This window comes from Puma concolor, chromosome A1 (genome assembly GCF_028749965.1).
Source record: "Puma concolor isolate L17-30 chromosome A1, mPumCon1.1.hap2, whole genome shotgun sequence".
In the NCBI taxonomy this organism is placed as follows: domain Eukaryota; kingdom Metazoa; phylum Chordata; class Mammalia; order Carnivora; family Felidae; genus Puma; species Puma concolor.
In genome coordinates this window covers 123,261,682-123,275,865 of record NC_141667.1, presented here as the reverse complement: position 1 = coordinate 123,275,865, position 14,184 = coordinate 123,261,682, and the positions used below count along the sequence as shown (strand labels likewise).

Here is a 14,184-nt window from a genome sequence, read left to right as displayed (position 1 = left end):
TTTCATTGTGCCCACTGTAAAGAGGAGGAAACTAAGGCACAGAAAGGTTAAGCAACCTGTCCAAGATCACACAGCTAGAAAGTGACAGAGGTGGAGGTCTGTATCTGGGCAGTCTGACTCCAAAGCTTGTGCCTGAATACACTATGTTCTGCTGTTTCCCCTAGGGATCCCCAAATAGATGAAGGTCCACTGTCCCTTACCCCATGGCCACCTTTCATCCCTGTCCCCGCCCCTGCTCACTGATTTCCTGTAGCCGCCGCAGATGCACCATGTCCTCAGGGGCTGGAGAGCCAGGGCCCGGTGCTGGACACAGGAAGAGGTGGTCACCACGAAGAAGTCCAAACCCTGACAGCCAGAGGCCAGGGGCCAGGGCTGAATGGGTGGGAGAGCGTAGCCACAGGCGGCCCAGCCGCAGCAGCCCAGGGCCCAGCAGCTGGTGACAGCTCAGCGGGGAGAACCACTGTGAGTCAAGAGGAAGACATGGGGAACAAGGAGGATGGGGAAAGAGATAACAGGTGGAGAGAAATAAGAGTGAGAAGGATAGGGAAAGACACGAAGAGAGAGCAGAAGAAAGACCGGAATGAAAAGCGATGGGGAGAGAACAAAAGAAAGACACAAGAACACAGGAGATGGATGGAGAAAGACAGGAAAGAAATTCAGTTCAATTTAATTTGCTCCAGCCAACACAGAGAAGATATTCTGTGTGGCAGCCTTATGCCCTTAAATGTAAGGGTAAGGGATGTAAGGGATGTAAGGGTAAGAAAGAATGGGCAGCCAAAATGCTCTAACTGAAGAGTCACGATGCCCTGGGAAATCCCACCACCCTAAGGGGTCAGGGGAGGATACGTGAAGAAATAAACGTTGGAGATGGTCTGCAAAATGGTGCTTCTCCAGCTACCTGTGGTGATGAAACAAGGAGTTCTTTTCTTTTTTTTGTTCAAAATTCCAATCTGTTACTAATAGTACTTTTGTAAAAAACAATAAAAATGAACTACTACAAAAGTAAACTGAAAAAAGAAATACACAATATAAGCCCTCCCTGTTAAAAAGTAGATTCTAGGGGCGCCTGGGTGGCGCAGTCGGTTAAGCGTCCGACTTCAGCCAGGTCACAATCTCGCGGTCCGTGAGTTCAAGCCCCACGTCAGGCTCTGGGCTGATGGCTCAGAGCCTGGAGACTGTTTCCGATTCTGTGTCTCCCTCTCTCTCTGCCCCTCCCCTGTTCATGCTCTGTCTCTCTCTGTCCCAAAAATAAATAAACGTTGAAAAAATAAATTAAAAAAATAAATAAATAAAAAGTAGATTCTACACATAAAATCACTCTGTGACATTCCGATGAATGTTTCAGCATTTCCCACAGAGGAGTGTCACATCCTGCAGGGCCGACCTGGTGAGGCCAGAAGGAGGCCCTTGGACTTTGGTAATGGGAAGTCACTAACCACCCCCGCAAAGTAGCAGCTCATAAGTCTGGCAGAGGAGGGCAGCCATCAGGGGTTAAGGAGGAAGGGCATGTTTGCTAGGGCACACGACTATTCTGAGGGGTTGTCAGGAGGGCACCAGGGTGATAAGAAGCTGAAGGTGGAGCAGGACTGAGGGAAAAAACAGTTAAGGACGGGAGCGATTGGAGCAATGGGCATCATAATCACCATTACTATTTCAACACCCACAGATGGAGGGCCTGCTGTGTGCCAAGCAGCGCAGGTCTCACATGTCACTTAATCCTCAACGCCAAGGGGAGCATCTTTTAGACCCACTCTATCTGTATGGAAAAGCTCACAAGGCTGAGAGTTGGAGGACTCAGATCCCAGGATATCTGACTTTAGGGCCCGAACTTTTTTTTTTAATATTCATTTATTTTTGAAAGAGCGCAAGTTGGGGAGGGGCAGAGAGAGGGAGACAGAGGGTCCAAAGGGGGCTCTGCACTGACAGCAGCGAGCTCAATGTGAGGCTCAAACTCATGAATGGAGACAGATCATGACCCAAGCCAAAGTCAATGCTCAACTGACTGAGCCACCCACGAACCCCTAGGGCCCGAACTTTTAATTGCAGGGAGAGGGTGCAGGACAGAGAGACCAGCTTGCCTGGGAATGGAGACGCTGGGTCTCATAAAGGCAGCCTCACCTGTGCACTGGGAGAACTTGGGGAAGGGGGAAGTGGGAGTTAGAGGCAGCCTTTCCTTGGGAAGAAGGCCTGCGCAATGAGGTTCAAGCCATGAGCTTTGGAGACAAAGGCCTGTTTTCAATCCTGGGCTCTGCTGCCTCCTAGCTCTGTGACCTTGATCAAGTGACTTCATAACCTGTGTAACTCTGTTTCCCTGTATGTGAAATACTGATAATCCTTTCCTCTCAGGGTTGTTGTGAAAGTTAAATGAGCTATTGAGTGGGCAGTGCCTAACACTGGTCCTAGCACAGCTGTTAATGAAGGTGGATGTGGTAGGGGTGGCTGTAGGAACAGGAGAGGGCAGGATGGGGACAGCTGGGGACAGGGAAACCATGGGCTGTTAGGGAGGAGGTCTCGGCTGGCTCACCTTGCCCACAGCACTGGTCCAGGCCTCCAGACTGTCAGCTCCATCTGTGCCAAAATGCTGGATCCTCCCCCCAGTGAGGATGAGCTCAAAGGAAAAGGGGAATCTAGAAGGAAAGTGAGGTTAAGGAGGAGAATGGGGACCAAGAGGGGCTGGCAGGCTCAGGATCACAAAGGGCAAAGGGGGAGTGCAGGGAGCATGGGGTGTGGTTACCTGTCAAGGTCACTTGGGTCAGTGGGTGGGGGACTCACACCCAGACATACAACATCTTGGGGCTGGATGAGGCTGAGGGGTTCAGGGCTGCTTTCTGACACAAACATTTCCAGAGCTGCTCTCAGCACGCACCACATTCGGGGGGGAGCTAAGGGGGAGGCTGATGGTCAGCAGGCAGAAGATGTCTGTCCCTACCGTCATAATTCCCATTTCCCATATTTATTCTTTCTACGCCAAACCCTCTGCCTGTGTATGATCTCACGTAATCTTTACAACAACACTATGAGGTGGGTATCATCTTCAGTCCTCTTTGCAGGTAGGGAAACTCAGGCCCAGAGTTTGAGTAGTTTGCCCAAGTCACATTAGTAGGAAGTAGCAGAGCCGGGATTTGGCCCAGGCCGTCTGACTTCACAGCACACGCTCTCATCTATCACCCAGTGCTGCCACCAGGCATGGTCCCTCTCTTACTCCCAGCACCTAGTCCACTCCAGGGTGTGGCCCCACTTGCCCTTCCCGCCCCTCTGCAGTACACCTTGCTCATCCCAGTTTCTGCCCCATCTCCCCCCACCCTCGGCTCGCCTCTCACCATCCCGGCCCCTGCGAGGAGGTGGGGGTCCAGCTTTGTTGCTGATGGGACCACAGTACAGGAAGCTGCTGTAAGTGGCAGGTACCACCACCTCATTGTACACGCCAGGGGAAGGGTCTGCAAGGGGAAGGAGAAGTGGTCAGTTCAGTGCAGTGCAATGGGATGGCCTGAGTCATCAGGAAAAGGATCAGACTGAGGAAGACAGTGGGACCCAACTCCACTGGCAGCATGGCCAAGTCGAGCCCAGTGGGGCTGGACCCCTTACTACCCAGATTAGTAAAGATGGTAGTAGGAAGCAAGACACCAGCCCTTGCCCACTGCCTCTCCCAACCAGCCATCCATTCACCCAGTCAGCCCAGGGTGGAAACCTCTAAGCATGGGCCATCCTATAAGTGTCACAGCCCCTCTGGCCTGACCCCTGGAGAGAAGCATCATTAGATGACCGTTTCTTTGATCAGACTTCCCCAGGGAGATGAGATCTCCTTTATGGGTTGACCTTGTCAGGGGTTCACCAGCACTAACACCTCAAACATCCAGATCCATTCCAGGCAGTGGCTGCCATTGATCATTTCATGACTTCAGGATATAGGACCCAGAGGATCTAGAAGGTTGGGAAACTACCCAAACTGGGCCATTGTGATGGGATGAGTAAAAGGGTACACGGGGCTCCCTGGAACAATCAAGGCACGGGTCAGGGTTGAGAATTCTTAGGGGATGAGAAAGGAGGTCCTTCTGGGGATTACCTGGGAGCAGGAGACCAGAGAAGCTGCCATCAGGTGCTGAGGGGGACCAGGACTCCTCGCCCTCAGAGGCCTCAACACAGAGGAGCTGGGTCATGTTCTTCAGCAGGTTGGGTCCTGTCACAGCTGCACACAGTGCCTACAGAAGGGGAAGGGCCTCTGTCAGCCCCGAGACCCGACCTGACAGTGTGGGGACAGTCCTCCAGTCATCAGAAACAGCCCCAACCCCACGCCAAGTCTAGGCATTTCAACTCAGAGACTGCCCTCCTCCATCAGCCCCAACCTGTCCCTCCTACCTGGAGAAGCTGGCCATGATCTAGATACTGAGGGTGGGGCTTCCGGAAGAGACCCAGTCGGTACTTCCGGGAAATGAACTCTCCCCGGGGGCCAGGGCTTGTATCTGGATGCAGCCCCTCACCTGGGGGTAATGCCCCTGCCCAGAAGCGGTTGGCACGATCATTTCCCAGGACAATGAACAACTGTAGGATGACAAAGGGCAGAGGCAACTGACAGGAACTTGAGTCGTCAGACATTTCAATCCTGCCCTCAAGCTGGGCCCACAGCCTTTTATGGATGCTTTTCTTCCATCTTCCCCACTTTTTCCCTCTTCAGACTCCTCACCTGTACTATCTCATTACTCCACACACTTGTGTCCAGCTTCAGGCTCTGTACTTTGGAGATCCCAGAACCCAGGGCCCGGTGCTGACCTGTTAGGGTATGAAGGGTATGTGGCATAGATACCCAGAACCTCCAGCCTCAGCCCCCGCTCCCTCTCCCTGTTTTAGCTAAAGGCCCCAGCCCTCACCTGCACACTGCTTGCAGATGACCACCCCCAGGTTGACAGCAGCCCAGTCTGGGCGGGAGGCGCCACAGTCCGCACAGTGCCGGTTTGCCCGATTGGACCAGATTTTCTCAGCCACCTCGTAGTCAGACAGGGTCTCGGTTACTGCTTCCTGCAGAGCGGCCGCCCAGCTCTGCCGAGCACCCCCAGACTCGGCTGTGAAGCTGAGGGGTGGACAGCCAGTCTGTGGGCATGGATACCTCCTCCTACCTGTCCCATCTCACTAGCCATTCCTGCAGGAAGCCCTGCAGGCCACTTCTGGGCCAGCCCAGACCCTCCTGAGACCTTGACCCTGATCACTGGAATTCCATCAGTGCACACCCACTGACATCCTACTGAAGAGGCCTCCAGTCCTCTACCTGCCCTGGGTCTCCTTCAAAAGTCTCTCCCCCAGGGGTGCCTGGGTGGCTCAGTCTGTTAAGTGTCTGTCTTTGCTCAGGTCATGACCTCCCTGTTTGTGGGTTCAAGAGTGCAGAGCCTGCTTGGGATTTTCTCTCTCTCTCTCTCTCTCTTTCTCTGCCCCTCCCCCCACTCACACTTTCTCTCCCTCCCCCCCCCCCCTTTCTCTCTCTCTCTCAAAATAAATAATAAACTTAAAAAAAAAAAAAGTCTCTCCCCCATCCCTGCCTCCTGCCAGTCTGGGCCCCACCTGAAGCAGCGATGGGGCGTGAGCAGATCAAAACTGCGACTCTTGGTCTCCCTGACGCTGCATCCTTGCAGTTCAATGAAGCAGATCCCGATGCCGGAAGAAAAGGCCTGGTGGGATTGTGGGGGTTGGAACAGGTTCAATGAGACACCAGAATGGGCTAGGCCAGGCTCCTTGGCCTTGGCCAGGCCCTTCTCACCTGCTCACTCTTGTACAGGGCAAGCTCTCCAGGGCTCAAAGCAGCAAAAACCTTGGCCTTGTGTCCACGAAGTTCTAGCATGCCTGTGCGGAGGGGTCGGGGTGGCTGAGGGGGCCGGGGATGGCCCAGGAGGCGCTGCTCCCTCAGGCAGGATTGCAGTGTGGAGCACCATGTGTCCCGCTGGGCTGGTGGGGGACAGAGAAGCAGGTTAGCCAGCAGCTGTGTGCTCACATGGCTTCCCTGCCCCCCACCCTGACACAGTAGGGCCCTGCTTCTCACCCTCGCTCTCTGTGCGAAACACAAACACCCTCTGGCCAGTGATGACCTGGAACTTGTTATCCTTGCTGCTGCGGGTCATCTCAATGGCAGTCAGAGGGATCACACCCTTGGGGAAGGGATCCTGGAGAGACAGCCCAGTGACCCAAAGGGACAGCAACTCAACCATGTGTGCTGACCCTGGGGCCAGCGCCAACTTCTAATGAGATCGGCATTCATTCCACACGCAGTGGGGTACAGCTGCTAACCTAGCTACTTTAGATGCTGACATCAGTCGTGTGGTGACCGCCCCCCGCCCCCGACCTGGGCTTCCCATCTTCCAGTCCCGAGCCTTTCTCAACCCTCCCCTTCCCTTTCTCTTTCCCTAGGCCCAACATAGCATCTCCCAGACCCCCACCTTATCATTGCCAAAGTACATCAGACTCCTGCCGTTGAACTGCACAAAGCGCCTCTGGAAAACGTAGTTTCTGGGGAAGGCAGGGGCCAAGATGAGTGAGTGGTGGAGGCTGTATCCTGAGGGTTCCTAAGGTCTGGGAGTACCTGGGACCCGACCCACCACCACCACCCAGCCTCCCTCTTCCCTCTTCTCCCTCCCTACCCTCCCTTTCCCTCCGCAGTAGCCCCACCCCTGAGGGGAGAGCTTGTCTAGCCAGCCGCTGAGCAGGGGTGTGGGGCGGTCTGCTGTGGATGAGAAGCTGGCATAGGGTGAAATGAGGTCATCATTCATCTCCATGTCCAGGGTGGGCAGTGAGAGGGTAGAATCTCCAGGCAGCTCAAGGCTAGCATAGCCAGCATCCTCCCGTGCTTCCAGATCCTGCCTGCTGAGCCTTATGTGGGGCAAGAGAGAACATATATTAGACCCAGGTCCCTAGATACCCCCACCCACAGCACTTCATAGAATGTTTGGAAGGTACTGGATCACTCTTCAAACAGGGAAATGGGGACGTTGGGAACCCAAAAGATTATCATAGAGCCTTTTCCCTGAGCACACTTGGATTTTTTACTGGAAAAATTTCAGTCCCTCTCCTTTGCCATTAGTATTACTTGGTAGAAAAGTTGGGGAAAGGCTGTGTAGCTGGCTTTCTGCCACAGTTGCCGATATCTAATCAATAAGTCTTTTTGGTTCTCTCTCCAAAAAGTGCTTGACTTTCTCTCCCTGGACCAAATTCCCATGAGTTCTCACCAGGGTGATATGAATTACCTAACTGGTCACCTGCTTCCACTCCTGCCCTCCCTTGGACCTCACTTTCCATCACTACCAGAGCACTCCTTTAAAAATGCAATTGACCCTCTCTCTGCTCCTCCCCTGCTCACGGTCTGTCTGTCTCTCTCTCTCTCTCAAAAATAAATAAACATTAAAAAAAAAATTTAAAAAAAGGGTGCCACATGGCTGGCTCAGTTGGTTAAGCGTCCAACTTCAGCTCCCGTCATGATCTCACAGTTTGTGAATTTGAGCCCCGCGTTGGGCTCTGTGCTGACAGCTCAGAGCCTGGAGCCTGCTTCAGATTCTGTGTCTCCCTCTCTCTCTGCTCCTCCCCCGTTCACGCTCTGTCTCTGTCTCTCTCTCTCAAAAATAAACATTAAAAAAAAATTTAATGCAAATGAGATCATTTCACTATCCTCCACCACCCCTTCCCTCAATGAAATCCTGCATAACTTCTCATTTGCAGTTGGGATAAATCCAAATCCCTTAACATGGGCTGTAAGACCTTGTACAATGAGACCCACACCCAATCCCCTGACCTCCTTTTATATCACCCTTGCCTTTGCTTACTACAGTTTAGCCACCTTCTCTTCCTCTTTCAGAGTCTTTGCACATGCTGTTCCTTCTGCCCAGAACATGCTTCCCTGGGCTGCTTTATCTCAGCCCTTAGGTCTTTGCTTATGCCATCTTCCCAGGAAGTCCTCTATTATTCTCTGTCACTTTCCAGGAGTCCTTAACCTCAGTAGCACAAAGTCACTTGGGAAACCTTAAAATACCAGTATATGGCCCCCATCCTAGACATTTAAGTTTGATCATCTGGGAATGGGCTCATGAATGTTTATTTCTAAAAGTTCCCCAGGCTGGGTTACCTGGGTAGCTCAGTTCGTTAAGCATCTGACTTGGGCTCAGATCATGATCTCCGTTTTGGTTTGTGAGTTGGAGCCCCACATAGGGATCTGTGCTGGTGGTGCAGAATCTGCTTGGGATTCTCTCTCTGCCCCTTCCCCACTTGTGTGCTCTCTCTCTCTCTCTCTCTCAAAATCAATAAACTAAAAAAAAAAAAAAAAAAAAGTTCCCCACACTATAGTGCAGCTAAGGTTGAAAACCATTACTCTACCCTATTTGTTTCTTACTTAAGTGAGAAACACTTACTTAAATTGCTTACTTAAGCAATCAGATAAAAACCCCCACAAACTCCCAGTGCCTCATCTACCCAATTTCACACATTTTTTACATTCCTTCTGCTGCTGTCATAAACATCCCTGTCTGAAACCAGTCCCTCCTCTGTGCACCATCCTCTCACCTACACAAGGATGTTGCTCCAGACTGTCTCCCCTTCCTCTCCCGACAGCAACTAATTCTCCCTCTCTACCACATCCCTGCAATCCATCTATAAACATACGTAACACTGCCTCCTACAAAAAAACATTTCTTAACTCCACTTCCATTGTAACAACCACTCAACCCTGTGCTCTTCTTTGCAGAAAAATTAAAAAATGTCATCTGTACCTTCCAACTCCTTCTGTTATCTCTTGAGACCATTTTGATCTGGCTTTCACCTTTACCTCTTGTCAAGGTCCCCAGTGACCTCCATGTTGCCAATTCCAGAAGCCAATTCTCAGTCCTTGTCTTTCTTGATCTCCTGGCAGCATTTGAACTGTTGACCTCCCCCTCCTCCTGTCTTCACTTGGCTCCTATGACATCACACTCTTCTGGTTTTCCTTCTCCTTTACTACTCATTTCTTTTTAGTCTGTTTTGCTGGTTCTTCCTCTTCTCCCAAACCTCTTGATATTGGGGTATGCCAGGACTCTGATCTTGGTCCTCTGCTCTATCGACACTCACTCACAGCTATATACACCCATGTAGATGCTGTAAACTCACAAATTTAGATCTCCAGCTCAGACCTCTCCCCCAAACTCCAGACTTGTATATTCAATGGTCTATTTGTCATCTCTTCTTGGGCTTATAATATATACCTCAAATTCAGCACATCCAAAATGGAGCTCCCGATCTCCCCACCACCCCCTGCTTTGTGCAGTTTCCCCATGTCAGATCAGAGCAACTCCAGGAACTTTCAGTTGCTCAAACAGCACTGTCCAACAGAGGTCACTGTGCAAACCACATATGTAATTTTCGATTTTCTAGTAGCCACATTAAAAAATAAAAAGAAACAAGTAAAACTAATTATATTTTATTTAATCCCACATACCCAACATATTAACATTTTACTATGTCATCCATATAAAAAGTAAGATAATTTATGTCTACTTCTGTCATATTCATCCAGTACTGATTTTTTTTCATGCTAAGTCTTTCAAATTTGGTAGTTTTATAGTTACAGCACATCTTACTCCAGACTAGCCACATTTCATGTGTTCAGTAAGCACATGTGGCTAGTGGCTACCACACTGGACAGTGCAGCTCAGACTAAAATCTTTGAGGTCATTCTTGACTGCTCTTTTCTCTCACACCCCAAGTGTCAATGTCTCTCACATGACAGTTTGCCTTCAAAATATAACCCATATCCAACCACTTCTTGCCATCTCCACTACCATGACCTAGTCTGAGATGTCTCATCTAGATTACTGCAATAACCTCATATCTGGTCTCTCTACTTCTGCTTTTGCTCCTACTGACCATTCCCAACACAGCAACCAGAGGGATTCTTAAAAATGTATTCAAAACCCTTCCAGTGGCTTCCCATTTCACTTAGAGTCAAAGTGAAAGTCCCCACAAGGTCCTACCTGATCTGAGTCTTTTTACCTCTCCGACATCATTTCCTCCCACTCTTCCTGCCCTGGCCACTATACCCCAGCCCCACTGGCCTTGTCACCACTCCTGGGTTTACCTGGAAGCCTCTATTCTAGCCACTCCCCCTGCCTGGGACACTTATCCCAGACACTGTCATGATTAACTCTCTCACACCCTTCATTTTGCTCAAGTGTCATTTGAAAACACTCTGGCAACTCTTAATGAAAAATTATAGCCCACTTCCCCTCACTCCATCCCAGCCTTCTTACCCTGCTTTTTTTTTTTCCATGGTATTTAATACCTTTTAACATATGATGTAACTTATTTATTATACTTATTTTTATTTGACTCCCCACACAGACAAGGATTTCTGATCTATCCCAAATACCTACAATATCTGGGATGCAGTAGATGCTCAATAAAGATTTGTTAAATAAAAGCAAGAAAAGCATTTCTCCGTATTGTAAATTATGTATCCATCTGTTTGTCTACTTGTTTCAGTTCCTGTCTGCCCTTGAGTCACAAGAGGCTTGAGGGGGGTACTGGGTCTGCCATAGTCCTTCTATATCTTGAGTACCTGGCTAGCACACAGTGGACACTCAATACACACTTGATGAATAACTGGATCCATGGCCACCACCAGACTGCTCCTCAAGCTTCTCTCTTCCTGCCATCACCACCCTACTGACTACTCACCTGTGTTCAACCCGGTCCTGACAGACACCTCTGCCTTCTCTTCTGTCAGGTGGCCCTGGGACCCCCACGGGCTGGACACCATAGTACAGGCAGCCAGGGTCCATGATATGTACTGGCAGGGGGAGTAATGGGAGCGACAAGGAAGAGGAGGTCAGGTGGGAATGTCTGGGTCCTGAAGGGACCTGTCTCTCTCCCCCCAACCCATGATAACCCACCTACCTGTGCCTGTTGTGGGCCTAAGGGCAGGGGTGGGGGCAGCTGCCTGGGAGCTGTCTGGGGTCCTGAGGAAAAAGGTCTAGTGATCATTAAGGGAGAGAGGAGAGAGGAGAAACCCTCATGTCCTTCTTGCCCCCACCCAGCACTGGATCCCAAGGAAGCCAGCCCCACTCACATGTCCTGGGCTGTCTGTGCCCCGCCTCTTAAGTCCAGGCCAAAGTAGATGGCATTTGGCATCATTTCCACAGTATTCAAGGCTGAAGTCTGCTCAGAGGAGGAGGTGGGGAGAGGAGGGGAACTTGGGCTGGACTCCGGGCTCCTGGACACTTCTGGTTTCCAGAGGGTTGGGCTCACTCCAGGTCTTTGGGTGGTGGTGGGGCCACTGAGTCCACCAAATACTGTCCTGGGCTTAGGCACAGGCTTGGGGGGCTGGGCTTGGGGGGCTAGGCTGGGGGATGGCTCCATGGCACTGTCCAACTGGGAATCCAGGGAGCCCTCTGCAGCACCTGCCTGCAGCAGGCGCAGAATGCGTTTCCGGTGACCTGTGGCGCTGACACCCAACTGCCTCAGCTCCTCGTGGCCCAGGCCCCGGGCTGCACCCGCTGTAGCCAGGCCATGCCTTCGGAACGTGTCTGCATACTGCTCCAGGTGCACCGTGGCCAGCCACACAGCGATGTCCAGGTCCTGAGGGGCAGCCATGGGGGCTCAGGCCATTGCTGGGGGGAGCGGCAGGGTGAAGGAAGGGCTCAGGCTGAGATTCCCCCTCCCTGTCCCAAAGTCTGAGGCCTGGACAGGGGGTAGGCACCAGACTTGTCTTCCTCCAAAGAAAAATGACCAGTGGCCGGCAATCTGGAGGAAGAGCCGTCCCAGAACATCAGAAAGGGCTTTCTTATTATAGAGGAATCTCTTCATTTGCAGATGAGGACACTGAGGCTCAGAGAAGGGAAGAGGCTTGCCCCAGGCTCACAACAAATTGGTGGAAGTGTTGGCCCCCATGCTCCTGACCACCCTAGGTCTGGATCAAAGCTCTGCCTCTGCTTTATTGCATTCAACCAAGTCAGCATGGGACAAGGTGACAGAAGCCTGCGGGGGCAGGATGGAATGGGATGGTGGGAAGAGGGGCCTCATGATGTGGCCTAAGGTGGGTACAGGGGCAGCTGTGGCACAAGAGGAGGGAAGAGGTGGAGATTCCACCCCCCTGGTTTCCAGAACTGAGGTACAAGCTCGGCCATCCTAATCCTGGTCATTCCCAGTTCCTCCTCCCCTTCCACCTATTGTCTCTGCTCAGACTTCCTTCCTGTCCCTCCAGCCCTGGCCGCCCCCACATCCTGTCTGCCTTGGTCAGGCTGCCCAGAGAGCCCTAACTAGTTTCAGCAAGTGGGGTCCTGGCCGTGGAAACAGGCCGCCTGGGGAATGGGGATAGGGTGGAGAACTGGGCTGGAAAGAGGAGGGCCCAGAGGCCAGGGGTACTCCAGGGTCTTCACTCTCCACCAACCTGAAGCATGTTCACACACATGCATGCACACGTGAGCACCCTCCCTATAGCGACTCAAGAGTGTGAAATGACATCCCCCTACCTCTGCTTTCTCCAAATCTTCTTCCTCTGAGCTTTCCCTTTCCCTTTACCATGCCTTTGGGCTCAAGTCTTTCAGGCTCTGTCCCGTTCTGCCATCCTGACCCTGACCCTGGTGTATTCTCTGGACCTGTCTCAGATTTTGTCTCCCTGGAGTTTTCTCTCTGCTTGTCCCTTTCTCTACCCCACTCTATCGGTCACTGCCTCTATCTAAATCCATCTTTGTTCCCCTCCTTCTTTTGCTCTGTCATTAAGCCTCTCCTTGCCTGAGTCTCCAATTTTAACTAGACCTTTAGGTGTATGTGACTCCAGATTTCTGTCTCTCTGCCTCTGCCTGTTAGGTTCTCACACACTTTCTCCCCATGGGGTCCTGACCAGGACTCCCTCTCGCCCCAGCATCAGTTCTGGCCTTTCTGCCTCTCCGCAGCTGGGCCCCCGTACCCAAGCTAGTTAGGGCCTGACTCAGAGCCCAGTTTCCCAGTGACTCAGATCCAGCCCGAGGGCACGGGACTGGGAACCCGGAGGTGCTCGGGGCAGGAGTGCCGGGGGCGGGCCGGGCAGCGCGGGGCAGCGCGGGCTGCGACGAAGGAGGGGGTTGAGGAGGGAGGGGGCAGAGGCCGGGCCACCGGAGGGAGGGGCGAGTCACGGCGGGGAGGGGGGGCGGGGGAGGGCCGCCGGCGCGGACGGGGCCCTCGAGGAGGGGACGGGGAGGAGTCTGGGAAGCATGGGCCCGTGGGCGCGGGGGTCCTCACCTCACTACGCGGCCGCCGTCCGCTCCCGGTGCCCGCCGCGCCGTCCGAGGCTCGGGTCGCGCAGCGCGGGCCCCGCCTCCCCTCAGCCCTCCCCCGACGGGCCCGGCCCCGCCCCGCCCCGCCGGCCGGTTCCCTCCGCTGGGCCCCGCCACTCCTTGTGCAAGCGCCGGCCTTCAAAAGGTTTGGGCTCCTTACCTAACCGCTGCGCTTATCTCGGGGCCTGGCCAACTTGTCTTCCTAGGGGCCGAGAAAGGGACCGGAACAGGAGCGGGAGGTCAAGACAGCTTTAGAGAGAGGGACAAAGGGGTAAAGACCAGAATGGAGATGTGACAGAGGTAGAACCAGAGCGAAAAGGAGAGCGGCCTGGAGCACGCTTTGCATCCCTTCTGCTGTTCCCTCCCCATCGTGCCAAAAGAGGAGGGAAAGAGGTGGGCCCTAAGCCCCCAGGGTGGCAGCCCCTGTCCCATGCCCAGCACCGTGGCTGGACCCTGGCACCCAGTTAGCGAGTCAAGGGAGGCTGGCATCCGGAAGTCACAGATAGCCACAGCCTTCCAAGCTGGGGACCCCTTCAGTAGCCCAGAGGTTTGACGTGAGGGAATAGGGGCCGATGCCTAGCAGAGGAGTCCCCATCTGCTTCTTCCTCCCCAAGAGCCAGGCCTAGGTTTCTTCCCAGTGGTGAAGGTCAGCAAGGCAACATTCCTACTCCCATACCCCGCAACCCGGGTCTTGGGGCTGCCTTTTAGGGGGTAAGCCTGGCGCCCTGCAAGCTCAGTGACCCAGCAAGAAGTCTTTTCTTCTTTAGGAGAAGCCCCTTCTCTTCATCCTCGTACTCCATTTTTTTTTTTTTTTTTTTTTTTGGTGAGGTGGGGGGCAGAGGTAGGGGGATGGGGGTGTTACCTGAGGAGAAATGGCTCCTCTCCTTTTTCCCAATCTTGCCTGGAGCCCTAGCCTTGAAGCCTGTCCCCCAGA

At 52.8% G+C, this 14,184-nt stretch overlaps 1 protein-coding gene across 8 annotated transcripts in view; it reads right to left on the bottom strand.

Annotated features, from left to right (window-relative positions):
• The window catches only part of ARAP3 (ArfGAP with RhoGAP domain, ankyrin repeat and PH domain 3), a 25,468-nt gene extending 11,284 nt beyond the window's left edge, over positions 1 to 14,184 (bottom strand). Inside the window, exons 1-18 of one of the 8 annotated variants that reach the window (XM_086702019.1) lie at positions 14,113 to 14,184; positions 13,411 to 13,499; positions 11,066 to 11,739; positions 10,894 to 10,955; positions 10,675 to 10,786; positions 6,649 to 6,849; positions 6,420 to 6,489; positions 6,026 to 6,146; positions 5,747 to 5,931; positions 5,551 to 5,657; positions 4,866 to 5,065; positions 4,682 to 4,767; positions 4,357 to 4,539; positions 4,064 to 4,199; positions 3,321 to 3,437; positions 2,735 to 2,882; positions 2,525 to 2,627; positions 241 to 460 (exon numbers count right to left, since the gene is read on the bottom strand). In XM_086702019.1, the coding sequence (XP_086558145.1) occupies positions 241 to 460; positions 2,525 to 2,627; positions 2,735 to 2,882; positions 3,321 to 3,437; positions 4,064 to 4,199; positions 4,357 to 4,539; positions 4,682 to 4,767; positions 4,866 to 5,065; positions 5,551 to 5,657; positions 5,747 to 5,931; positions 6,026 to 6,146; positions 6,420 to 6,489; positions 6,649 to 6,849; positions 10,675 to 10,786; positions 10,894 to 10,955; positions 11,066 to 11,589 (2,575 nt within the window). In that variant the 5' untranslated portion in view covers positions 11,590 to 11,739; positions 13,411 to 13,499; positions 14,113 to 14,184. Of the gene's footprint in view, positions 1 to 240; positions 461 to 2,524; positions 2,628 to 2,734; positions 2,883 to 3,320; positions 3,438 to 4,063; positions 4,200 to 4,356; positions 4,540 to 4,681; positions 4,768 to 4,865; positions 5,066 to 5,550; positions 5,658 to 5,746; positions 5,932 to 6,025; positions 6,147 to 6,419; positions 6,490 to 6,648; positions 6,850 to 10,674; positions 10,787 to 10,893; positions 10,956 to 11,065; positions 13,057 to 13,215; positions 13,293 to 13,410; positions 13,500 to 14,112 lie in introns of those variants that run through there. The other 7 variants (XM_086702043.1, XM_086702058.1, XM_086702036.1 and 4 more) reach the window with 7 other exon arrangements.